Below are 26873 nucleotides of genomic sequence, written 5' to 3' on the forward strand. Positions count from 1 at the left end.
TTTGGCTTCATCCCAGAGATGCAGGGATGGTTCAACATAAGAAAAATCTGTCAACATAATCCACCATATAAAAAAATTGAAAAATAAAAACCACATGATGAAAAAACTTTTGAAAAATACAACATCCTTTCATGATAAAGGTCTTAGAGAGAGCAGGGATACAAGGAGCATATCTAAACATAATAAAGGCAATATACAGCAAGCCAATAGCCAACATCAAACTAAATGGAGAGGAAAATGTGGTACATTTACACAATGGAGTACTACACAGCAGAAAAAATAACATCTTAAAATATACTGGCAACTGGATGGATCTAGAAAACATCATATTGAGTGAGGTAACCCAGACCCAGAAAGACAATTATCATGTGTACTTGCTCATAGGTGGTTTTTGAACATAAAGCAAAGAAAACCAGCCTACAAATCCCAATCCCAGAGAACTTAGACAACAATGAGGACCCTAAGAGAGAAATACATGGATCTACTCTACATGGGAAGTAGTAAAAGACAAGATCTCCGGTATAAATTGGGAGCACGGGGGCCATTGGAGAGGGTTGAAGGAAAGGGGAGAGGCAGGGAGGGGAGCAGAGAAAAATGTATAGCTCAATAAAATCAATAAAAAATAAACCAAAATGCAAATTATTATTACTTGGCATGTGATACCTACCTGGGTTATTGTTCAGAATGTTTCTAGAGACTCAGAAAATAATTCAGGCTCTTTTCCCTGCTCTTAGTTGTCCAGAACTGCGTGGTAAGACCCTCTTGCTGAAGACACCACACACTTTCGCTGGGGAGCATAGAAAAGTCAGTCCTCAACTTACTGGGAAATGTCATCTTTGCAGGCTAGCTTTCATGCTGCATGAAGGTGCTGTGTAGGCTCCAGACAGAGAAAAGATGTCAGTGGTCTTACCCAGCACTGGGCCTTGCATGTTACAGTATGGATATATTAGGCAAGATAGTAACACTGGTGTAATAGTGACACACAGAGGTCACCAATATTTGTCTGGGTGGATTTGATGCCTGTTCCACAGGGAGGAATTAGTGATGGGTACTGTAAACACAGTCGGAAGCCAATGACTGGAGAGGGGAGCCACTATTGTTTTGCTAAATGATTATATTGTCAAAATGCCTTCTAAATATTTCTGTTTATACCCATAGAGCTAGGCTACTACCCACCTTGAACCAAGAAGCTTCTTTTGCAGTGGGTGGTAGTTAATGCAGAGACTCATAAACATGAGTGCTCAGCCAGAAATGAGAAGACACCTATACAACCACCCCACAAGGTTCAAAGAACATCATGGGAGGGGCAGTGGAAAGATGGAAGAGCTGGAGGATGGGGAAGAGGGAAGAGTACTGTCAAGTGCCATCTCTGAACGGCAGCTCTTCCTACCACTATACCAACGATGCTGCAAGTAGCATCTTCCGGACATAACATTGTTCTTGCTCTCATGAATAACAGCAACAGTGGTTGCCTATCCAGGATCAGCACAAGATCAAAACTATCAGAATTCCAGCATGAATGAGGAAAATGCTAATGAGGCCCCACTCATAACTGAGGAGCTATCGGCAGCTGGTGGTTACTGGGGGAGAATTCGTATTTTTCTGGGGCGTGGGTATATGGTTACTAGTAGGTTCCCTATGCTCTGGTAGATGGCTCCACATCATGTGCATATAAGAAGCACTAATTAGCCTCAGTTAATTAGTTATAAGAAGGAAAGAAGGAAGAAAGGGAAGGAGGAAGGAAGGATGAAGGAGGGAGGGAAGGAATGAGTGAGGGAGGGAAGGAGGAAGAAGGGAGGGAGGAAGGAGTTAAGGAAGAAGGAGGGAAGGATGGAGGGAGGGAAGGAAGAGGAAGGGAAAGAGGAAGAAAAGAAGGAAGAAAGGAGGAAGGGAGAAAGGAAGGAGAGAAAAAGGAAGGAAGCAGGGAAGGAGGGAGGGAGGAAGGAAGAAAGGGAAGAAAGGAAAGGAAGAGAGGGGAGAGAGAGAGAGGGAGGAAAGAAGGAGAGGGAATGAAGTTCAAAGGAAACAGTTTTATGAGGGTTGTAGGTGGATATATTGTATTCATGAAATTTTCAATGAATAGACACAATAGTGTTTAATATGTGTTTCTCTTGTCATCATTTCCTAGGGTATAATAGCTATATACATATCATTTGCATTGTATTGGGTATTATAAAATAATTTAGAGACAATTAAAATACTCATGAGTATGTACGTAAGCCACACAGCATTTCCTATAAGGTACTTGAATATCTGTGGATTTTTGACATGTTCAGAGGAGTCTTCAAACCAATCCCCTATGGATACCAAGGTACAAACAGACAAGTACTTCATAAATCAAAAGTTTTTGGACTAAAAGCAGTGCATCTGTAAACTGGACTTTTGCGGAACCTCTTGGGCATTCCTAGTGAGTAAATCAGGCTGAAGTTTTATTGTCTATCTATGTGTAAATAGCAGACTTCTGAACCTGGTTTCCAATGCCTATAGAAACAACACCTGGAAATCAACACAGAGCATGCTATCCATCAGAGTCAATATTATCTTTTACCATAACCATGTGTCCTTGATAGATATGAAATTCCTCATAATCTCCTGAATGATTTAGTCCACAATCATTGTACTATGTCTCAAATTTTAATTGTGTCACTCGGAAGCATCAAATTTTAAACATGGGAACGGAGAGAATAGAATAGTTTAAGAAGAGAGATGTGTGTAAAGTAATTGTATGTTAATTCTTCCACAAGGAATTGATATTGAAGTGTAGTTGGCTGATTTTGTTCAGAACATAATGCACTGCAAGCAACCCAGGAACGCTGGACTCTGGTCACACCAAATTGAGACCTGTCACAGATTTTTCTTTCTTTTTCTCATAACCAAAGTCAACCACATGACCTTACCTATTCTTCCTATGGAAAATGATTTATGGATCAGACATAAATCATGTGCTTTTTACAGTTCGCAATACTGAAAAGAATCATTTAATGTATAGTAAATAGGAATCGAAGCAGAACCTTCTAAGCATAAAGGTGATTACATGAATAATAAATCTGACTATAAACCATCAGGATTACGATTCTCATTACAGTCACTGTCTTTTCTCTTCGCTGCTTATTTCTTTCTACCATATTTAGGGTAGTCTCCATAATTGTTTCCACCTTATAGTAGAAATTGGTTGCTTGACTGCAACACTGAACAAACATGAGGAAGCAGAAGGAAAATCTTAGGTGCAAAATATATGGAATGTGTGTTCTTTTTAAAGGTTTGATTAGCATATATTAATTATACATAGTAATGAATTTCATTGCGGCATTGTGATGCATGTGCATAATGTATTTTGTTCATGTTCAGTCTGTGAGAATATGTTTAGTACCACAAAATATCAGCTATGTTCTGAGAATAACAAAATAACCAAGTTTTAAGGTATTGGTGAATAAATTATAGAAAGGATATTACACTGCCTTACTTAGTTTCATTCATTCCTACAGATAAAATTCTACTAATGAACAAAAATATACATCTAAATAAGAATTAGAGACATGGTTTGATAATGACTATTATTTTAAAGCAAAAGTATTCAAGAATTTCTAAAAAACCCATTAAAAGTGGTTATAATTTTAATGGATTTTTCCCCAATTGCACGGTTATTATATGGCTATCTTCTCCTTTTTTTCTCTCTCTCCCACTTCCGTGAGGGAAAGTAATTATTATGTAGCTTACAACATGTGTAATTTGTACTGTAATTATAGAAGATAATCATTGTCTCTATAAATACTTATAGGAGAATCAAATAACTGATCGCTGCCCGAAAGCTAGACGCAAGCAACGCTGGCTGATTTGAGAGCACCCTTTCCACCTTCAGAGCCTGTTTGTACAGGAAAGATTGTTGTTCTGCTTTTCAAGGACTAAAGATGACTTGGTAATAATTTCTTAGAATGAAACATTGCTTGAAGGTATAAAATGCAGTTTAATTTTGTGAGCGGGTGATGGGCTGACACTTGGGTTGCAGGGATGATATCTGTCCTTGGTTCCTCAGGGACTACACTCTACCAGTATCTAACCTCCTTTCAGCCCCAGGGTTCCCAGGTCCATGGTTACATCCACCTGACTGACTCTGCTTTGCTTGTTTCACTAGGAGGAGTTCGGGGCTGAGTGGGGGTACTTCTTCCCAAGGTTCTCACTGGGGACTGACTGCCTTGGGAAAACCACTTCCAGTCTGCAGCCTTCCCTACACTTTTCTCTGCCTTTGCATTTGTAACCTTGTGGCATTGATCAAAGAGTCTTCTGCAATGCCATCCAAGGTATTTAAAAGTCTTGTGAGTCAGTTTCTTAATACACCACCCACACCTTTTAATCACCCCTGTATTAACTCTGATTTTAGTGTGTGATATCTTTTCTGTAGCGTTTACCTCTTTTGTTATTAGTTTTTCCTTAACTTCCCCTCAGGAAATATTCCACTGATAAACCAGTATCCATGCTAACAAAACTTTTAGCCAGAGACATAGTCATAGTAGATGAATGACAACATAATATAAAAATACAATGTCCAATAAACATTTGTATCTTTTATATATAAATGAAATAAATGTAACCAAAGATGCCTGACCAAGTAAATTTAGGACAATTTCTGTCAATCACCAATATATAAAAGTTACTCTAATTGATGCAAATGTTTTTTTAGTTCCATTATAAAATTATTATACATACTGTATAGAACATATGAAAGAAGCTAAATGTCACATTAAACTATTTTGGGAGCATAATTCTTTACAAACACTAAAGGATTACCTTTTCACCACTTTCTCCTTTGGTGCCTTCAAGTCCTTGTTCTCCCTGCAAAAGATGAGCATCGTGTAAAGTACATATAGTAGGGAGGGCCTTGGACCTTCCCCAAAGCAATGTGCCTTACCCTCTCTGAGGAGTGGATGGCGTGGGGTGGGATGATATGAGGGGAGAATGGGAGGACGGGAAAAAGTGGGAACTTGGATTGTATGTATAATGAAAAAAGATAGTTTATTTTCTTTAAAAAATAAAAATTAAAAATAAATAAATTAAAAAAGAACTAGTAAAGAAAAAGAAATTCTGAGTCCTTCAGCATATTTCTAATCAATAATTGATCAATTTCTCCATTTCTTGAGCACTTGGCAGACATGAATGGTGTCGGATGTGTGTTTTGTATATGGGGTGATTCCTATTCCTGACTATATTTTGCAACTGAACGAATAATAAAGACAATTCTGTATAACCTGGTCTAAAAAATAAAAACAAAAAGACAAAAAAAAAATCTGTTTCCTATGCCATTCTCTTGTCTCTATCACAGAAGTGCTGGGATAACAAATATAAACACATGCCATCATAACTAGCAACAGATGAAAAGTCTCTGATATCAGCTTTTTTGTACTGCCTCCAGAAAGTGGTGTATGACATAAATAAAATCCACATGTATTATATAGATTAGAAAGTGAGCTCTTGTTATCTATACATAGATAATTTATGAGTATATAACTACATGCATAGTCAAATAAATATATAGAGTGTAGAAACTTGATTAAATAATTATTTTCTGCTTCTTTTGTTCTCAAAATGTTACTAGCACGCAATATATTAATTCACAGGGATTTTATCACTAACGCATAAGCCTGCCTTATTTTTAGTAGTGTTTCCCCTAAAATATAGACTTGAACTCCGTCTGGCAATTCAAGCTGACACTGAAGCTGCTGAAGCCCGTAGCGCACTGGCCACGATGTCAGCATGATGCAGCCACCACAAACAGCTGCTGGAAAGTCCAAAACCACTTCCCAGCAGATAAATCTGCACATCCTTGGCTTGCGGCTCGGCTCGCAGAGGCGGCACATGCTGTACCAGTGGGGTTTGTCTGGAACTGCTGGGAAGTGTACGGTTTCATGGCTCCCAGTCCAGTCTTATTATCTCTACAGGGATAGGTAAAAAAACAGTTTTTTTAAAGCTCTAATTCTAAATGAAAATGTGACTTATCAAATGGCATTTCCGGCTATGGAAAAGCAAAGCATAGACGCATAGCGACTTCAGACATTTTGTTATGAAAACCTGTAACCTTTTGCCACAACGTTGAAATGACAGCTTTGCCTTTGGGGGAGGGGCATCTAAAATTGCATCAATAATGCTCTACCCTGTGGTGAGATTGTCTGGGCTGTATAACAACAGCTGGCCCCACCGTAAGCGACTTCTTTTTGCTCCAGGAATCTAGAGTATAGTAGTTTCTGTGCACCCAGGATGCTCGGCCCATAATGTTGCTCTCAGAGCAAGAAAGCTGTCCTTGGATAGGTAGTAAAAGATCCAGAGGATCCTTTTGGTTCATTTTGGTGAAGAGAAAGATGTGAGGCGCAGAAAGACTCAGCCTGGGTGATGAAAAACTTCTCCTTCATCAGGAGCATGAATGTAGGTATTATTATCACTATTATTATTATTACTATTTATAGATAATTGAGTCTATAGCCTCATATAAGCTAAGCAAGCACTCCACACTGAACTATCTCTTCAGCCCTCTTTTTCCTTTTCCTTTTGAGACATGATCTCACTAAGTTATCCATGCTAGCCTCTGCAGGCTGGAAGGCTGTGACCTGCAGTAATCCTGCTTCAGCCTTCTGAGTAGCTAAGATCCTTGGTCTGCGCTGCCAGGCAAAAGCAGACAAGGTGTGTTTTGAAGAGCTTAGTTGCGTGTGATCCTTGTGCTGTTAAATATTTCATGACATCATAAACATTTTTGCTTAACTCAATCTGAGAAGCACATGTCAGAAATGATAAGCAGAACACGCTGTTCCATTGTTCACTCTGACTGATAATAGTCAACATGTTTCTGGTGCAGAAACACCTCCATGGCCCTTATAAGACATCTCTACTGAGTCCTTAGGATGGCATGCTGCTAACACCCTGGAGCAAATGCTTCCTTGAGATGTCTCTGAGAAGGAAATGCTTCTGTGAGTCCTCCTTGGAAAGATGGATTTATTAGCTTAGTTTGTAGGAAACATTTATAAAACCCATTACCTTTTGACCAAGTAAGCCTGGAAGACCATGGATGCCATTTTCACCCTAAAAAGAGTAACCAAAATAAATCTTATTAGCCACAAATAATATTGAGAAAGACCCCCCCCACACACACACACCTTTTGTGTCTGTTGATTGTTTTTCTGAGAAATGGAACTTGCTTTGTAGATCAGGCTGGCCTCAAACTCACAGAGAACCGCTATCCTCTGCCACCCAAGTGTTAAGGAAGCTGCAGTGTTATGAGGTAAGGTAATTTTTTTTTCCTGGATATCTGTCACATGAAAGATGTCTGTCTTTCAACTTTCGTCAGGTCACAACTCCAGAACAATCACCTCAAGTTTTAAGATAAAGGGACGGAGGCCCTGAGATGCTAAGTACTAGTCTCAAAGTCCCATTGTCATCCAACTTACAGCATCGCCCGAGATGTCCAGCATGTACTCAATGTGTATTCTATATGCTAGGAAGTAATCTCTTCTCTCTCTCTCTCTCTCTCTCTCTCTCTCTCTCTCTCTCTCTCTCTCTCTCCTCTCTCCTCTCTCCTCTCTCCTCTCTCCTCTCTCCTCTCTCCTCTCTCCTCTCTCCTCTCTCCTCTCTCCTCTCTCCTCTCTCCTCTCTCCTCTCTCTCTCTCTCTCTCTCTCTCTCTCTCTCTCTCTCTCTCTCTCTCTCTCTCCTTCTCTCTCTCCCTTGCTTTCTTTTTCTTTGCTTTAAAATATCTGGGCCAATTAATAAGTGCTTTTGATGGGATAGGCATCATTCCCTGAACAAACTTATCAGCGAGTTATATGAACGGACACAGAGTAACTGGTCTTCAAACTCTTCTCCCTCAGCTGTGGCCAGTGTCTTGCTTCCCTACATGGTCTTTGTCAACCAATTTAACAGTAGTTTCTAAGTGTCTTCTTACCTAACATGATATCACATATGCACATATGCATAGTCTTACCATGTTATAGACATGCTTATTTCCTTATCCATATCTGTTGACTGCTGTGAGGTCAGTTCTGAAGGCATACCAAAGGCAATTCTACATGGAACAGTTCCCTTTCCACAGGGCCCACCATGGGCATAAACATTTTCAGCAGATGCCTATCAAGTTCTGTTACTGGAATTCTTGGTCATTGTATTGACACTTCTGCTCTGGGGAGAGCACACCAGCTAGGAGATGCTCTGAGGGTTGCAAGCATTCTCAGTAAACCCTTGTCTGTTTACTTCAGTCTAGGAATTCACCATGGCTCCCAACTGTCCAGACTCAGGCAGCTCCACATAAGCTAGCAATGCTATGACCTGTTCTACTTCTGGGAAATAGTTATTAAATTCACTTAGCAACAGTTTATAAGCATTCCTGAAAACACGGGTATTATTTCTCATAATAATAAATACCTAAAGGAGATTTAAGTATATTATGAAAAACATCATGTCTTCAAATTTTTAAATGACAATGTGATGCTCTGCCTAAATATTGGGTTCTTAATTTTATTACTAATACATTTTTTGGAAAGTTTTACTGTTTTTTTTTTTTAAACCAGAGGTGTACTGTCATATACATGCACATTATTTTAAGAGTTAAGGCTTTTATTTGTTTAGATTAAATTATCAAAGTATTCTATAGTGTAGCTGCTGTTGTCATAGTGAGGACACAACTTGGTTGTGATATGTAATTACATGAGGATGCATCCAAAATAGCATTCATTATCAGCGTGCTAAGTATTTCTACCACTTAGAAGTTATTACAGCTCTTGACCTTAGGCACCAGGCAGCACTAGTAGAAAGCTCTAGTAACATCTGATAAGGAAATAACAAAATTACATCAAGTATCTGATGCCAAGGGGCATTCTCTGGGAATAGAGCGTCTACTACTCATCACTGAAGTATGCCCACTTGTCCCTAAGAAGCATATGATTTTCCTCAGTTGATCTGATATAATACTTTATATCATATTGCAAATTACTCAGGATAACAAGATACAGCATATAATCCATTAAAGCACAATGATACGGTATTTACCCCGCCAACAGCCCGTTTCGGAAAAGAGGGAGTGGTGATGTTTCTTCCCCTCTTCTTTGCTAGCTGCCAACATTTACATCTCATGTGCCCTGAGTGCTGGCCTGGGTGTGTCGTGAGTTGCTGCTTTGTGAATATTGTAGTTGAAATACGGTGTTCCCCTATGACAAGTGTTAACTGGTCTCTTCTCTTTCCCTACACGGAGACTTAAAATCACTTCTAATTGTCTATAGACCGTAAGAGGAGTGTGAGCATCCTGGTTCCCATCATTATCTCAAAAAAGGGAGGAAAATATACAATCACCATAAAAACTTAAAAGGACATAGTTCATGCTAATGACAAGTATTGATTCTGTAAAACTTCAAAATATTTAGGCTAGTAGCAGCAATCCTCTTAGTGCTTATTCTGAAACACAGGAGCAAAGTCCACAGAGGTGCAGGCAGTCGGGATAAAGCCAGTTTTACATTTATATTTGCCTGACACAACTGGAAGAGCATGTATCCGTTTTGAGTGTGTGCACACATGTGTGTGTGCATGTGTGTGCATTTGTGTGTACGTTTCTGAATTCTTGCTGCTTTTTTCTCCAGTATCATCCTAAAGAAGGCATAGATGCTTCTCTTTTATTTCCCAATCAAGATTTTAATTTATTATTGGAAAAAGTTACAACCAATAGTTTTAAAGAAATCATACCTTAAAAACTCATTTCTTGGGATATTCTTTCTATTCATGCCTTTTAATTCCTGGAACACACATGGTGGGAGGAGCGAATTGACTTCCAAAAGTTGGTCTGTGACCTCCCTGTGTGCACCACTCACACATGAACACACACTCTTACCAAATTAAATCAGACATAAACTGTATTTATACATCAAACACCATTACAAGCTTCTAATTAACTTTTTCTGTCTGATTCACACTGTGGAGCACAAATAAAAAAGGCTCATGCATCATGCTTTTTTTATTAAATTAAAGCTTCCTGAACCAAAATTTCTGCCAAATCTTCCAAATCTTATACATGACACCCATTTGGGTCACTATTAAGGCTTTCATTAACAATTAACAATTAACAATAGTTTGGAATCTTAAAATTTTGACCCTGCTCTCTGGGTATACACTGGCCCAGTCAATACACCTTTTAAAATGTGGCTTTCATTTCGAGACCAGCCTGGTCTACAGAGCTAGTTCCAGGACAGGCTCCAAAGCCACAGAGAAACCCTGTCTCGAAAAACCAAAAAAAAAAAAAAAAAAAAAAATGTGGCTTTCAAAACTCAGCATATTATGTCAGAAATGGTCCCACACAGAACAGAAAGCAAGACCATTATCCCCAGCCCCCCCCACATACACCAAGCTGTTTTGGATGCTAAATTGTTCTTCTATTAATGTATTTTGCTTCTAAAATTGTGTTTGCATATACTGAGTTTGTAAGCCAGTATACTAATATTTCCTTTCAAATGAAAAATTTCTATTTCCAATCCCTTTTAAGTTATACATGTGTAAGTTATATTAAGCTTAAAAACACTAACCATCTTAGAAATTATCTGGGGAGGTAGTAAAAGTTTCCTTCCACACCTAGTGAAGTTAGGGAGACAGTGACTTTTGTAAAATCGTATAAAAATCTGAGATTCCATGAAACTGATATGATCTTCTTAAAATGGATCTGTCTTAAACAAAGATTTGGGCTAATTATATTGTCAAATATAGGTTAAATACAGCCTCAATAAATTTTAAACTGCAAAACCAAGGTAAAGAAATCAAGACCTTTAATCTGAATCATCTACTGAAAGATCTGATGTGTGGTAACTCACACCTGCATTGCGCACTTCTCCAAGTGAAAGATGATTTAAGATACAGAGCTCGGTGCCATCAGCCAGCTCCTAATTGCGGATGGTGAGATACCAGTCACAGCAAACCATTTCCTGTCCAGAGTATTCCTCGTGATGAGTAATTTATAGTGTGAGTCCGTATCAGTTACCTCTACTAGGGCTCAGCTGTGCCTCAGCCATCAGTTAACTTAGCGTTGGCCTTGCAGTAAACTATCATGGAACCTTGGAGAACGAAACATTCCTTGAGATAATATAAGAAACGAAGGGGATTTTCAACCTGAGACAGGGTGGACAGAGCCAGATAACAAAGCCTGGCTATGCTTTAGAGAGCAGGGAGGGCAGGAGACCAGGAAACGGGAAGCAAATTCTGGAGCTGTACACACCATCCCTGTTACATGTCATTCTAGTAGGCAGCACTTCTAAGCATTGCTAGGTAGAGAGTCTCCTTCCCCCAACTTCCCTGAAGTTGGCTTTTGCAGAAAGCCTTGGGAGTTCTTACTAATTCACCTTTCCCTTTCATCACTCAACATAGTTGTCTAACAGCTGTGTTTTATTTTCCTTCTGGACTTTGGTGCTAAGTTTCCCTGAACTCTGCATAGCTCGGCGGACACTTATGGAGGTTCTATCAGCATGGGTGTCCTCTATCAGCATGTATGTCCATGTGTAGGCATCTCAGAGATTAGAGAGACAATAATTCCTTCTAGTCCAGGAGCTCCCAGGGATATACACACACAAAGATTGCTGATGTAAGCAAAATACCATGTGAGGGGAATGGGGGAGCTTCCAATTTTGCTTACTGGACTAAAAACTTTCATAAAAGAGCTGCATGATCTTGGAATGTAGTAATCAGTGATGATGATGATGGTAAAGGATCAAACTATCAATTGTCTGAATCCATCTCCAATCTTTCAAATTTACTTGACAGCTTTACCTAAGATCGTATACTGGTACATGTGGCCCTGACTGGGCTGGCTAAAAGATGCTTCTAATGGAACCACTTCAAGAAAGCTGTTTTCTAAAGTCATAAAGATGACTTAAACCATAGCAGATATTTCTTTAAATCCACTGTTCAGTATATCAGCAATCTACATGAAGAATAAGATAACTAGCTAGTTAGCTAAGCTATGTAATATTTATGTACTAGATAGCAGCTGCATGTTAAACCAAAAAGGGACATTAGCAGACTGGGTTTCAGAAATCTGGCTAACTGTTTGGTAAATAAAAGTCAAGTGCTTGGGCGCCAGCTATGCTGCATGTGTTGAGCTCGTCCTCCATCTGTTGCGGTCTCTGCCAACTGCTCTACTTGGGATGTGAGTGGAAGGCATTAGAAGGGAATGAGAAGCCATTAAGAAAGAAAGTCAGCTGCACAGGGAGCAGGATTTTTCTGCCTATTCCTCCTAGCTCTGTCCTCACAATTCTGCTCATTGCAGTGATGGATCATATCAGCATACGCCTCCTGACAAGGCAACAATGAGACAGTCCACATTAAAGCCTGAGTTTTTCACCAAAAAAGTGTTAGCCTTGGAACTTTAGCCAGTGAAACTAGAAAATATCACAGTTAAATGATAATTTTTGTGGTCATTTTCTATAAATATTGGTTACTATAAAAATTCCAATGTTAGGTCTGGGTTTGATAAAATTTTCATTATTAAATATATTTTTTAAATACACGGGTAGATAAGATGACTTTTTTTGCAAAATACAAGTTGATTACATAGCTAATCAATAACAGTAAAAGTTATTATTAGTTTTAATAGAAAGGTGAAACATAATCATATTGAGATTGTTTTTCTTACAAACAGCATATTTTTGATTGTTAATACTTGATATAAATGTAAAAATGGTATTTTTGTTCACATAAAGTACACATTTATTTCTTCAGCCTTGACAAAATATCCTGTTGTTCCACATGAGCTGAACAAAGATGACCAATAGACATATCAAACTGAACAGGGGAAACCAGTGAGGCTCCACCCCTACACAAAGAATTGAAAGCAACTAAGGAATGCTGAGAGCAAGAGAAATGATCTTCCCCAGGTTATCCGAGACCAAATGCCCAGCGTGAAAACATGAACGCAAGTGATATCACACAGGCCGAGGTTACATTTAGGAATATATCAGAACACATACACAGATATTCATGGAACAACAATTTAAAAGGAGGCCATGAATTTACAGAGAGCAAGGAGCGGCATATGAGAACATTTGGAGGGAGGATTGGGAAGGGAGAAATGTAATTACACTATAATCTTAAAAAGTTCCTTTCTTCTTATTGGATAAAGTTGTGTGTTCTTATTTAGAGGTTTCAGTTTCTATAATAAATCGCTATGTGCAAATACATATTAATTTTTTTCTTAACTTAGGGGGAAACTGTGGAAATAAGCTTAATTCTGATTGTCTACGGAAAAATTAAGTGAAACTAGAAATGCAGAGAGGAAGCCAAAGGGCTTAAACAAAAATTATTCTCACTAAACGCCTATAAGATTTTTAGTCTCCGAGGCATTAACGCCACATCTGGACCAGGCTAGAGCAGAGCTCATTAGGATTCACAGCAGCTACAGGACCTGTCTGCACGTACATAAACTGAAGCAGCATCTGCCTTTATTTCCTGGAGCTGCAGTATTCTCTCAAATGCCTTTTTAGGGAAAGTCGAGATTCAAACATCACCATCCTTTCGTTCCCCAGCAGAAAAGAGATGCAGAGACAATTAACCGTGGATCAGCCTTGTTTGCGCTCATGCCAATGCAATGGCTGGGGACCCAGAGGTTATGGAGAAAAGATCTGCCTCGAACGTCCGGTATAATGAGGGTAGTTTAGCAGCTTATTATGACAGGCAAGTTAGCAACTGACCCATTGTGTTATTAGATGTAATTCTTCAGTATCTTAAAGAATATGTCCCTTGCTGGTGGGAATGCAAACTTGTGCAACCACTTTGGAAATCAGTGTGGCGGTTTCTCAGAAAATTTGGGATCAACCTACCCCAGGACCCAGCAATACCACTCTTGGGAATATACCCAAGAGATGCCCTATCATATTACAAAAGCATTTGTTCAACAATGTTCATAGCAGCATTATTTGTAATAGCCAGAACCTGGAAAAAACCTAGATGCCCTTCAATGGAAGAATGGATGAAGAAAGTGTGGAATATATATATACTAGAGTACTACTCAGCAGTAAAAAAGCAATGACATCTTAAATTTTGCATGCAAATGGATGGAAATAGAAAACACTATCCTGAGTGAGGTAACCCAGACCCAAAAAGATGAACATGGGATGTACTCACTCATAATTGGTTTCTAGCCATAAATAAAGGACATTGAGCCTATAATTTGTGATCCTAGAGAAGCTAAATAAGAAGGTGAACCCAAAGAAAAACATATAGACAGCCTCCTGGATATTGGAAGTGGACAAGATCGCCAGGCAACAATTGGAAACTTGGGGGTGGGGTGGGATGGGGGTAATGGGAAATGGGGAGAGAAAAGTGAGAAGGGGAGGATGGGGGGAGCTTGGGGGAATGGGATGATTGGGATAAAGGAAGGGTGGATATGGGAGCAGGGAAGTATATATCCTAATTAAGGGAGCCATTTTAGGGTTGGCAAGAGACTTGACTCTAGAGGGGCTCCCAGATGTCCAGGGAGATGTCCCCAGTTGGTTCCTTGGGCAGCTGAGGAGAGGAAACCTGAAATGAACCTATCCTATAGCCATACTGATGAATATCTTGCATATCACCATAGAACCTTCATCTGGCGATGGATGGAAATAAAGACAGAGACCCACATTGGAGCACCGGACTGAGCTCCCAAGGTCCAAATGAGGAGCAGAAGGAGGCAGAACATGAGCAAGGAAGTCAGGACTGTGAGGGGTGTACCCACCCACTGAGACAGTGGGGCTGATCTAATGGGAGCTCACCAAGGCCAGCTGGACTGAGACTGAAAAAGCAGGGGATCAAACCGAACTCTCTGAACATGGCGGACAATGAGGGCTGATGAGAAGCCAAGGACGATGGCACTGGGTTTTGATCCTGCTGCATAAACTGGCTTTGTGGGAGCCTAGTCTGTTTGGATGTTCACCTTCCTAGACCTGGATGGAGGGGGGAGGACCTTGGACTTCCCACAGGGCAGGGAACCCTGACTGCTCTTTGGACTGGAGATGGAGGGGGACAGAAGTGGGGGGAGGGGAAAAGGAGTGGGGGGAAGGGGAGAGGAGTGGGAGGAGGGAAAGGCAAATGGGAGGCAGGGAGGAGATGGAAATTTTTTTCAATAAAAAAAATAAATTAAAAAAAGAATATGGCTTTCTACCATTACAGGCTATTTTAATGAAGTCATGGAACTAATTTTAATGTCTTTGATAGTGAGTACTCTGTATGTATGTGTTCATGTGCCTATGTGTTCATGCATGTGCATCAAAAGCATATTTGGTAAAAGGTATAAAAGGTAGATTTTTCTATGTTTGATGTTCATGTCAACCCAGAGAGTAGTCATGAGTATGTTACTGTCTACGGAGTGCAGACTACAGATCTCTAGAGTCACCTTTGGACACGTTGGAAATATTTCAATTCTAGTTTTGAATTTGGAAAATGAGCAAAATCAAACCGTCACAGTTTCATAATTCTTATTTGTGTGGGTAAAACTGTAAAATCCTCACATTGGGTGAGTGAACTGGTTTTCAGTAATTCTCAGGAGATGGATACAATCTTCTGCAGGTGGTGGAGCTAGAGGATCTGATGTTAAAGACATTCATAGACTTAAAGATGGGGACACAGCACTCTCTGGAACAGAATTTAGAGAGCCAACGTCACAATCCACTCCCTAAGCTGCAAGGCAAATGGATTTGAGCTCTAATTCAAACTGAGCGGGAAAGGAAATCTGGGTCTTTGGCCACATCAAGATGATGCCACAGCAGGAAGGCTCGTGCGAGCAGAATGTTACCTTCTAACTCCACTTCTTGCAAGTTATGAAGCTTAAGGAAGGTCTAATTCTCTTTATATATTAGATCCTAAGTCAAAAAAACTAGCAACAGCTCTGAACTAAAAGGTCTTTAAGTATTGAATGAGTTAATTTAAAGGAGGCACATACCCACACACATGCACAGCGTGTGTTTGGGTATGTGTGTTTGTGGGTATGTGTGGGGGGAATGTCTGTCTGTGTGGATGTGGGGGGTATGTATGTGTGTGTGTGTGTATGTGGGTATGTGGGGGGGGACAGGGCTCTTGGCAGTGTTTAGCACATAATATTGATTGCATGAGTGGCTATTTTTATCGACGTGATACAAGTTGGGAATTCTATGTGTGATTATTTTGAAGGAGCTCACTGGTTTGGAAACATCACATTTTTGTCAAAGAAGCCAAAGACACAGATGATAATTTGAGTTTTATTTTAACACTACTGCTAAATAAATTTTGAATAAGATACATTTCCTTAAGTGAGTTCTAATTTGGTCTCATTTTAAGCCAGGATTTGGAGCAAGAACATCAGCAGGCTGTATGTTTGAAATATATCTTCTAGATATCAAACATTTATGCTAGTCACTAAGCTGCCTCTTCCATGAACTTCTAATTTCATCGCTAAGATGAACCAAAAGGGGTCCAAGTATGATCTCCATTTGGTAATGGAGAAAGATTGCTGTACTGGAACCCACTCCAGGAAGTGTAACTCTGCTTGCCTAATGTCAAGTACACACTGGTGACTGGGATCTATGCTCTACGTACTCTAGAAGGAACAAAAGAATTTAATAACTCTTTCCTCCAGTTTGACATGGTGATACACCGCTTTTAGCCTCACACTCAGGAGAGAGAAGTTTGAGGATTTGAGTTTGAGGCCAGCTTGGTCTACTTAGTGAGTTCCAAGCCAGTCAGGACTGCAAGGTGAGACTGTCTCAAAGATAGATAGATAGATAGATAGATAGATAGATAGATAGATAGATAGATAGATAGATAGATAGATAAAAAGTTATTCCTCCTTAGGTGAAAGTTAATCATTTATAAAACAAGTATCACTTTAGCATCGTTTAGGTTCTATTTTAGTTATATTTTTACTATCGCATAAGTAAAATAGGCATTATTGGAAAATAATCTTATTTTTAAAAACTATAAATATCTCCCTCAAACAATGGACAATGTACTGGCACATAAGAGAAACAGAAAGTAAAGCAAATTTTTGTATACAGTATGCAAGCAGTGAACGCATGTGTGGCTCCCGAACTTGAGTTGCAAGACGCTCAGCCACTGTTCACCTCACCAAATTTTCCCACTTTAGACAAGAAGGACAAAGTGTGTCTGTATGTGCATATGTGTGGGTATGTGCAAGGGTATGTGCGTGTGTGTGGGTATGTGCATGTGTGTGGGTATGTGCATGTGTGTGGGTATGTGCATGTGTGTGGGTATGCGCTTGTGTGTGAGTATGTGCATGTGTGTGGGTATGTGCATGTGTGTGGGTATGTGCATGTGTGTGGGTATGTGCTTGTGTGTGAGTATGTGCATGTGTGTGGGTATGTGCATGTGCGTGGGTATGTGCTTGTGTGTGAGTATGTGCATGTGTGTGGGTATATGTGTGTGGGGGGGGGTATGTGTGTGTGTGTGGGTATGTGTGTTTGTGGGTATGTGTGGGGGGAATGTCTGTCTGTGTGGATGTGGGGGGTATGTGTGTGTGTGTGTGTATGTGGGTATGTGGGGGGGGGACAGGGGTTGTGCATTGTGATTCTATGCATTCCTGTATTTATTTCTTCTGGAAACTCATCTTGCCTATCTATATAAGCTTACCAAAAGTAGACAGGTATTTATTATAGAATGGAACATTTCCCTATGAACCAACAACAGCTAGTTTACCAAACGTAAGCAGAATTTCAGGTGAGCGGCATATGTGACGCAGACAGTTACTGTTTGTGATATTTGACAGGAAAGCTCTATGTATAAGGTGAGGAACGCCTACTCAGTGTCTGCTGATAAGGGTAATTTGTTTAAAAAAATATAATTAAATGCTATAATTCTTCATTCTTAAAGTCCAAATGAATCCATCTCCAAAATTACATTTCACAAAACAGTGCTACACAGTGTATTAATTTGCTTCTGTCTCCACAGGGGGTAAAAAAAAGCCTCCTTGGTTGAGTGCCACTTTGTTCAGGATCCTCACTAAGAACAATTACTGCTGTCACTTCACCAGACTTGAGTGCAGGTCTATCTTACAACAATAGAATTCGCAGGTGAATAATTTAATTTATTACAATATCATATTGGGGTAAATATAAATAGAAACTAGTATGAAATTTTTGCTTAATAATGTTCAGAATATTCCTACTTCCATAATCATAAATCAGTTTCTGGTTTAAATGTAAAAAATATTCCCATTTGAAAATAATGTGCCAGAGTAATATGTACCATGTCATGTTGCCTACATACTTACTCCAAGATGTTTCAACATGTCATATTTTTATTTTGTTTTGACAATACTTTCAAGGACTTCTAAATTTAAGGAAAAAAATTGAAATAATACTAAGTGAAGCTCAGCGGTGCTGTTTGGCTGACATGAAAGATACCGTAGGTTCAATTAATGAAAATGGGGAAACATAGCTGTGAAGATTTGTGGTTCTATTCATTAATCACATACTATATGTGAACCAATCATTTTCTTCAGAAATTTATTTATAAAAAACAAGACTGAAGAGATGACTCGGCCAGTAAAGGTTACGCTCACAGGCCAAAATCCCAAAATCAGATACAATATTTTTATTACAAAACAATAGAAGCATCCTATCTGAAATATTTAACTAAAGTTTGGTTTAAATTTTTGAAATTTTAAAGACTGACATTTCTTCATTAGAGTCAAATCTTTGTAAGATATATCAACTATACCATCGAATAAAATAACAGTGACTTGCTATTATTTTCATTTTGCACGGGCTCATTAGAATTACATAAAATAAATGTTAAACCTTGGATTATAGAAGTGAGGAAACACCCTGCAGGCGGTAGTTCTTCTCCACAAGTGTTAAATGCCTTTCACAACTGAACGAAACTAAAGTTAGAAGCAGAGCTGGCACCACCATGGACACAGACCCTGGGACGAGTACGTGGTTAAAGACTGAGTTAAAGGGGTATTTATTTTGGGGGGTAAAACTTACAAAACACCGACCGTCAGGAAGGGAGCCTAGTCGCTGGAGCAGGAGCCGGAACCAAGAGGCTTGCCGCTCAAAATAGACCACGCCCCCGTGGGCTGGTATTTCAGCGGCTATTGGCTGAAGGGGCCGCGCTTCCGCAGCACTGTTTCTCTAAATACCAGGGCAATGCTAGCCACTAAGTAGGGTCTCTAAGCTGCACAGAACTGGCTGCAGAGAAAGCAAACTAAGCTGATACTGTATTTAGCTCCACTGGAAGCGGAATGAATCTGGACCCTGCGCAACTCTTGGAAGCAATTGAAGTAGCCTGGATGCAAAAGAAAACTGCTCGAGGTAACTGGGGGAGGAATTAACGGACAGTTTTGCTTTTTTTCCCCCCTAACATTAGTTGTTCGAATTCTCAGAACACTTGAGAAAATGAAACGTCAAGAGCCCGAGAGGCGTGGCCAAGTTCACACCGTTCAGCAAGGAAGAGTTGGACTGATCCCTGCACCTTTCTCCGCAGAGTTCACTTTATTACCTCTGCAGGTCGTTTACCTATGTACGGTCCCCTCAGTTGTAAGACGATGGTACGAATACTAGGCTGACACTCTGCACAAGTTGATAAGGATAAAATAGTACAGAGTAGAGAATACCCCAATGACAGAACACACATAATACTGAGGTACATTTCAGAAAACGGAGTTGCTTTCAAAATGGAGGCCAGTCAAGAGAAGGAAAATGGACCTGGCAGACTTGGACTCAGTTCTCATCCTCAACCTATGCTGTTTGGGCAGTAATTAAGCCTCACTAACCCTCAGTTTTTCCATCAGTAAAGTGGCAATATTAATTCCCAACATGAAAATTTGTATGAGAGTCAAACACAAAAGCACGAAAAGCATTGGCCTCTGTGTTTGCACACGGTGAACAGGGAACACGTATATTTACTGTCTGGAATGATTTTCATGCTAAATGAGATTTAAGTCGTCTTTACATAATGCGTTAATTATTTTGAACTTTCATATAATGATACCAAAAGCCAAGGAGCCCAAGATTTATAGCTGAAACAATCAGGCCCATTTCACTTCAGAAATCTCCTCTCCAGCATCCACTGCGATGCCAGACCACCCCATAAAAAGTACGATGGACAGACATTCCTCTGGGACACGATCCACATACTCTGTGGAAGTCTTGAGGCCCTGTCAAGGCATTAATCTCCTTCCCAAAAAAGGCTCAACTAGATTGTGTAAATAATCATGAATTTCCAAGTGAGGAATTGAAGTGTCTTTTCCCTTTGAGAGGAAAGCACAGTCACCTGACCATAGTATAAATTAATTTATATGATTAGCTAAAAGACACATTCAAAATACCAGAAAACATTACAGTGCGGTTGAGCTTGTCCAAGGGAAGACAAACCTTGACGCATGGGTTCTCGCCTATGAATGATTGCATACTAACAGGTCAAGAGCTCGCAGCATTCGCCCTGTTCAGGTCTTTCCAGTCTCTCTGGGTAGTTTTCCTAAGACTCTTAAAATTCTCATATAGCATCAAACACGGATATTCTCCATCTTCTTCCCCGAGTGACATCCCAGGAAGCAAGTTACCCTACTCTTTATTTCCCCTGAAACCTGCAGTAATAAGCTTCCCACAGCTACCTAGTGAAGGTTCGCCATTGGATCCTGCTCAGTGGGGACCTGTCAGTGTACCAGGGGGTTATATTTCTCAGATGTCTGGAGAAAAGAGTGATGGGGAAGACTAGCGAACAGCTGAGACACAAGCCTGCTTTACAGTGTTGTTTAGAACGTAGTGGTAGAGACGCGCGGTTCTAAGCTTCTCTGAATTTCCTACCATGATCTCAGAAGCAGACTCAAATACTGACAGGACTCTGGTTTACAGAGATCTTCATCTCGGTTGAGTTTTTGAAAGCCTTTGTGAAATGTGTTTATGGGAAATATGAGGTGGAAAATCTTAAGTTATTTCTGAACAAGTCCCTTTATCCCAAGAGAATTAGTTGTGTACACATTACCGGTTCTCCTTTGTCCCCTTTAGGTCCAAGGGAACCCAGAGTTGGTGAGCCTGCTTCCTCCTGAGGGGGAAAAAAATGAATGCCTGTGTCAAAATCATTTTCTAAAGCCAAATCTTCCTGTCTGTCTGTCTCTCTCTCTCTCTCTCTCTCTCTCTCTCTCTCTATATATATATATATATATATATATATATAATCATCTATATATCATCTACCTGTCAACCCACCTATCACTTATCGTATTTACCTTCCATTATTTATTTCTCCAATGGCCTTTTTCAGAACACACCTAATCATGTCTATGAACACAAAGAGGATGCTTATGAAGATCCATGGGCCCAGCATCATGGATTAAAGAACCATATAGGCTTAGATGAAGCTAATAAATTGAATATGCCCAACAGAGACAATCAATTAATAGAAGAAAGGCACTTAAAGAGGCTGCACAAATATAATCATCAGACAGCAAAGGAGAAGTTACTATACAGAGTGTTTTTCTACATCTTTGTTGAAGATCAGGTACTTTTCCTCCAGCACCAAATTCCCAAACTGCAGCCTGTTCCTAGCACGTGCTGTGTACTCAGGACTCTTGGCATTTTTATATACTTTATATTTCCTTGTCATACAGTGTTTTTTTTTTCTCTTCATTTTTTTCTGTTAATTATAACTTTCATACATTGAAAGTAAATTTTAAAAAACACCCACAGCCAAACATGAGGCAGAGCTGGGGAAACCCCTTGGAAGAGGGGGAGAAAGGATTGTTGAGCCAGAGGCATCAAGGACACTAGAAGAAACCCCACAGAATCAACTATCTTGGCCTCATAGGAACTCTTAGAGACTGATCTGAAACCAGGGAGCCCACATGGGTCTGACCTAGGCCTTCTGCATATATGTGACAGTTGTGTAGCTTCTTCTTCTTGTGGGACCCCTGACAGTGGGAGCAGGGGCTGTCTCTGACTCTTTTGCTGGCTTTTGGGATCCTTTCCTCATACTTGGTCGCCTTGTCCAACCTTAAGATGAGGGGAGGTACCTAGTGTTACTGCAACTTGATATGCCATGTTTGGTTGATATCCATGGGAAGCCTGCCCTTTTCTGAAGAGAAGTGGATGGGGGAAACAGAGGGGACATGGGGCTGGGACTGGAAGGAGAGAAGGGAGAAAAACTGTGGTCAGGATGTAAGAAAAAATGATGATAATAATAATATCTCAAAAAAGGAAAGCAAAATCCAAGAAATGAAACTTAGATTTCTTTTTCTGATGTACTTTGGTGGCTGTGTTGTTTTTGATATTTGATTTCACCAGCACTGAAGAAAAGGTACCTTCTGAGGACCACAGGCCTCAGTCAAGGAGTCCAGACCACTGTGAGGAGTGACCTTTTGTTGCGTACATATGAAGGCTAGCATACCTTGATTGGAATGCACTGGCATGGGTCTTTAAGTTCCTGCTTTCCTGGCAGATATAAAGACATTTCACCAGTGTGAGCGGTCACCCATGATGGAGTGGTACTTCCAAAGTTGTCTTGCTCAGGACACTAAAATCCCCAAAGAGAATTAAGAGAATGATGTCAGTTCTAGATGCTCGTCCTATAGAAACAGAGATAGTTACAGCCATCCTTCCTTCTTATTAACCAAGCATTGTCATCCATGTTTGAAAAATTGTCACACTTTTGCTCTATCACAAACTCTCCAGTGTATTTACCTACACTGACAACGTATGAAGAATATATGAAAATTGATTAGTTAAGTGTAGAAATATTGTGCATTTAAAATATTATATACAAGACTTTACACAAGCAAAATGTGAAAAGTATCTGGCAAACAAAAGTTTAAAATCACATACATTTAATTGATAAAATATAATTATCATAAAAAGTTGGCTATAACTATACATAAAGCTGGAAGTTACTTCTTTTCACATGCTAAGGTCATAATTAGTTAATAATAAGTATACTCTGTTCTACTCCAATGTCCTTTAAAGTTATAAAATAGAAGATACCAAATCTTGTGAGTTTAGAGCATGCGGAACAACATAAAGTTTGGTTCTAAAGAGAAAATCTTCCCCCATCCCAATTTAGTTAAGGAGGCAGGAGAGAGAGCAATTAAGAGTCGAGTTTGCTTTAGCAGAGAAGCCAAGGGCAGTTCTCACCACCTACAACTGGGGACTTAGCCCCAGCTATTATTCTCGCCCCTGATGCTCTCTTCTGTTCTTCTGCACCTGCACCCATAGCATATATCTACACGCCTACATGCACACGCATGCACACGTCTCACATCTACATATGTAACTAAAATAAATACTTCATAATATAGAGGAAAATTGATTAACAAGGTGATTCTGAGGAGAATGGCTCTTTTGGACACCTGACACCACACTGGTCCTTGGGCTTAACTCTTTATTTGCAGCTTCGATAAAGTGAAAAAACAGGTGGAAGAACATGCCAGCTGCTCTGTGTACTACAGATTGCATATGAGTGGAAACACGTTTTCAGGTTATGAATATGAGTGATTCTTGGGGGTTTTCTTCTGTGGAGTTAGACGGTGGTGGATATCTACTTTTGTCCTTGTATTTGATATTTATTTACTTCTTGTATTTACTTTCTACAATAAGGATTTATAAATTGTTTTTTAATAGGTAGAACTCTGATACTTTTGCTAACAGTAAAACCTGCAGCGTACAGCACCGGAGACACTGGGATCAGATTCCTATGTTTAGCCCTACTGATTTCATGCTCTTTGCTTCTAGATTTGGTGATCATTGGATATCCTAATACATGTTTAAAACCAAGATTTTAAAAATTAGACTCAGATGAAACGATAGTACTACTCAGACTGTTTATTCTTTCCAGATAACTCACTATTTTCTAAACAGTTTTTCCCTTACATCATCAGTCATGTGGAGTTTGCACTCGAGTGGTGGGTTTTGAACTCGGGTCACACGGTTCTACAGTAAGTGTTCTTAACCACGGAGCTATTTCTCTGGCCCCTTTAAAACATTTTTCAAAAATAGAAAGCAAAGAAGACAGTTGCGATCAAAAGTTCATCAACTGTGTCTAAATGACTTTTGTATGATTATCTTATTTAAGTGTCCGTGAAATGTGTCAGATTGCTATTTATTATTAACTACAGAGTGGATGGTGATGTCCTCACCACAAATAATTATCAACATGAGAACTACTGTGTTTGGTTGTTTTTATATACTTGGTATGAATTCCTTACTTATTTCCAACTACAAAACCAATTTACAAATAATCCTTATAAACATCATTTATTTTTATTTAATTTTAAGGTTAGCAGTGTGAAAGTAACAAGAACTGTTAACAATTGTGAAGTCAAGTCTTACTTTAGCTATCAAATTCTTCATCCATACATATATAAATCATTTTTATAGTATCATAGTTTACATAAGGCAATGAATACTGATCAAGAATATTACATTTACAGGTATTAAACCATCACTGTATTACTTTTAAATGACAGAAGATGGTTATTTTAAGAACCCTAATAAAATACAATCATAACCACTTAAAAGAAACTTTTGGATGTCATGATTAAAGGTATAGGCTCAGGCAGCCTTGGTATTTTAAGTCTGTAGATTGGCATTCAAGTTATCTTTTCAGATATTTATAGAAAGATATTTGGCAGACTTTCACTTCGCTTGGAATGGGATCCATAAACTGAGTTTGAGATGTGCTTCGTACAGCCAAGTTATATAAGCAAGACAAAATATTTGAAAGACGAGTTATTTAGCTAGATTTTCACCCTGCTACTCAAACTGCATGAGAGAAGTTATGTGAATTATTGAATTAAAAATCCCTGGTTAAAATTTCATGTAGACTTCTTAGCAAGTGTAGAAATTTGGGGAAATTTAAGATTTAAAGAAATAGAACTTTATCAAATCTTAGATATTTGTTTTCTGTATTACTTTTGGTGAGTTTTTTAGAATTATTCCCTTCTCACAACTTCATAGTGGACAAATCAGCAAACGAAGAGGTTCCATTGATTTTCAGCAGAAATGACCCCCAAGGGCTTGAATAGTTCAACACTTGGTACCCAGATGTGGTACTGTATGAGGGCTGCTGTTGCCTTGGAGGAAGGAAGTCACTGCCAGGACCTTGAGATTTCCTAGCCTTGTCTACTTCCAGTTCATTCTCTCTGCCTAGTGTTTAGGCTGAAGAGGTGATCTCTCAGCTTTCTGCCAGGCCTACCTTCCCCACCACCATTATGAACTCTTCCTTTGGAATCATAAGCTAAAAAAACAGTCTTTCTCCCATGAGTGACCTTTGGTCATAATATTTTATCAGACATTGTAAAACAAACTAATACATACTTCGACAATCTTTTGCTAACAATGTGCTAGATATGAAATAATTTGAAAGTAACTCCTCCATCTCTGTCTAATTTGTACTTCAATCAATTAAAAACAATTATTATATTCATAATATGCAATGGTACGTGGGAGTAGTGGAGTGAGACACAGGAAGCACTGACTTTTTTCTTGGAAGGAAGAACATGGATGTGGGAGCAATGATTATACATGGAAGTCAAGACTATTTAACATGGGAGACCACTTTACTGGGCTGATATTTTATTGCCAACAGGGAATCACTTAGGACGTTGAGAAAAAGATGACCAGACAGGGACTCTGTTCATGTCAGTATATTTTTCCTTAGTTCAGTGTCTACTAGATCCATGGTTAAAAGCAAATATCTACTGTAGGAAAACAACAAACATATAATCCGGTGATTTAGAGACTCATTCTGGTAATACCGCCAAGAAAAAGAAGGTGCGTTAGAAAGGCAGTCGGCAGGATGCTGTGAAAGCCAGGCATGAGGTAAAAGCGGATTTGGCAATGGCAGGGGGAAAAAATGAAATGTATCACAAAGCAAAACTATACAAGACAGACAGGCTGACTTAACTTAAAGTGTGAGTCCAATTAATGTAGAAAAGACCTGACTTTAATGGGGGTAGCACCTCCAGTCAGCTGGGATCTCAGATGAAACAAGAGTGAAAGGTTTGGGGGGAAGATGTTAGTCCTCTTTGAGCTATGCTAAGTCCAGAGTGAGAACAAATCACCATCAAATTGCAATGTACAACCTGGTGGTTGAAGTTTGGGCAGGTACTTGGAAGGGCTCCCTACTGGAAATAAGATATGCATCCAGATTCAGCTGATATATTTCATACTGCCCTACATACAGAATCTGCAGACCATGAGTTTAAAGATAACGAACATGTGTTGGTGTTTTACCCGGTAAGAAACTTAGCCTACCTTAGTAGCTGCTAGGTCACAGCATGATTCCTTAGCTAGGAAGTCTGCATTGCAGGAGATTATGAGCTGGTGAAGTTCAATCTGTAAAAAGTAAGTAGTAATACACATCATTGGTGTTGATAATCAAATCTAGGCATTAGGAGCTATAGCAATTCAAATAGAAGGAAAAGAAAGTTAATGTAAGTGATGGATACATAACATATTTATAGTGTTCAATTTTAAGTTATGATTCATTACTTTAAGGATCATTTGAGAAGCCATCAGCTACACAGGAAGATCTTCAGACAGGAAATGAGTTAATTGCCTCAAGCAATAAAAATGAAATGTTGAATTAAGGAGGCAATAGGGACAAACATTTAATTAGAGATATATTGCTATGTGCTACTGTATAAATGACATTTAAAAGTAAAACTTTTCAGGAAGGTAGACAAAGGTGTGACCATGGAATGGAAAAGGCTTTCTATTTAGGTCCAAATGTCCTATCTGAGGTATGAAGTAAATGTGTCATTCTTAATAAAGTAAACAGAAGATAATTAGTTTTCACCTATGCTTAATGAAATCTGCATAAAGCCTATTGATTTTTTTATTAGTGCTATCCTCAGCAAGACTCAAAAGCTGAACCCTGTAGTACCTGCCTGATATACTCATATTAGTGA

General features: G+C 39.2%; 1 protein-coding gene across 1 annotated transcript in view; it reads right to left on the reverse strand.

The window, feature by feature from the left end:
* Positions 1-26873, reverse strand: part of Col19a1 (collagen type XIX alpha 1 chain) — a 311078-nt gene that overhangs the window by 223622 nt on the left and 60583 nt on the right. Inside the window, exons 8-12 of the mRNA XM_057751349.1 lie at positions 26218-26298; positions 22358-22483; positions 20957-21016; positions 7021-7065; positions 4786-4830 (exon numbers count right to left, since the gene is read on the reverse strand). Of these exons, the coding sequence (XP_057607332.1) occupies positions 4786-4830; positions 7021-7065; positions 20957-21016; positions 22358-22483; positions 26218-26298 (357 nt within the window). The remainder of the gene's footprint in view (positions 1-4785; positions 4831-7020; positions 7066-20956; positions 21017-22357; positions 22484-26217; positions 26299-26873) is intronic.

The sequence above is a fragment of the Chionomys nivalis genome, chromosome 19 (assembly GCF_950005125.1).
Source record: "Chionomys nivalis chromosome 19, mChiNiv1.1, whole genome shotgun sequence".
Classification (NCBI taxonomy): domain Eukaryota; kingdom Metazoa; phylum Chordata; class Mammalia; order Rodentia; family Cricetidae; genus Chionomys; species Chionomys nivalis.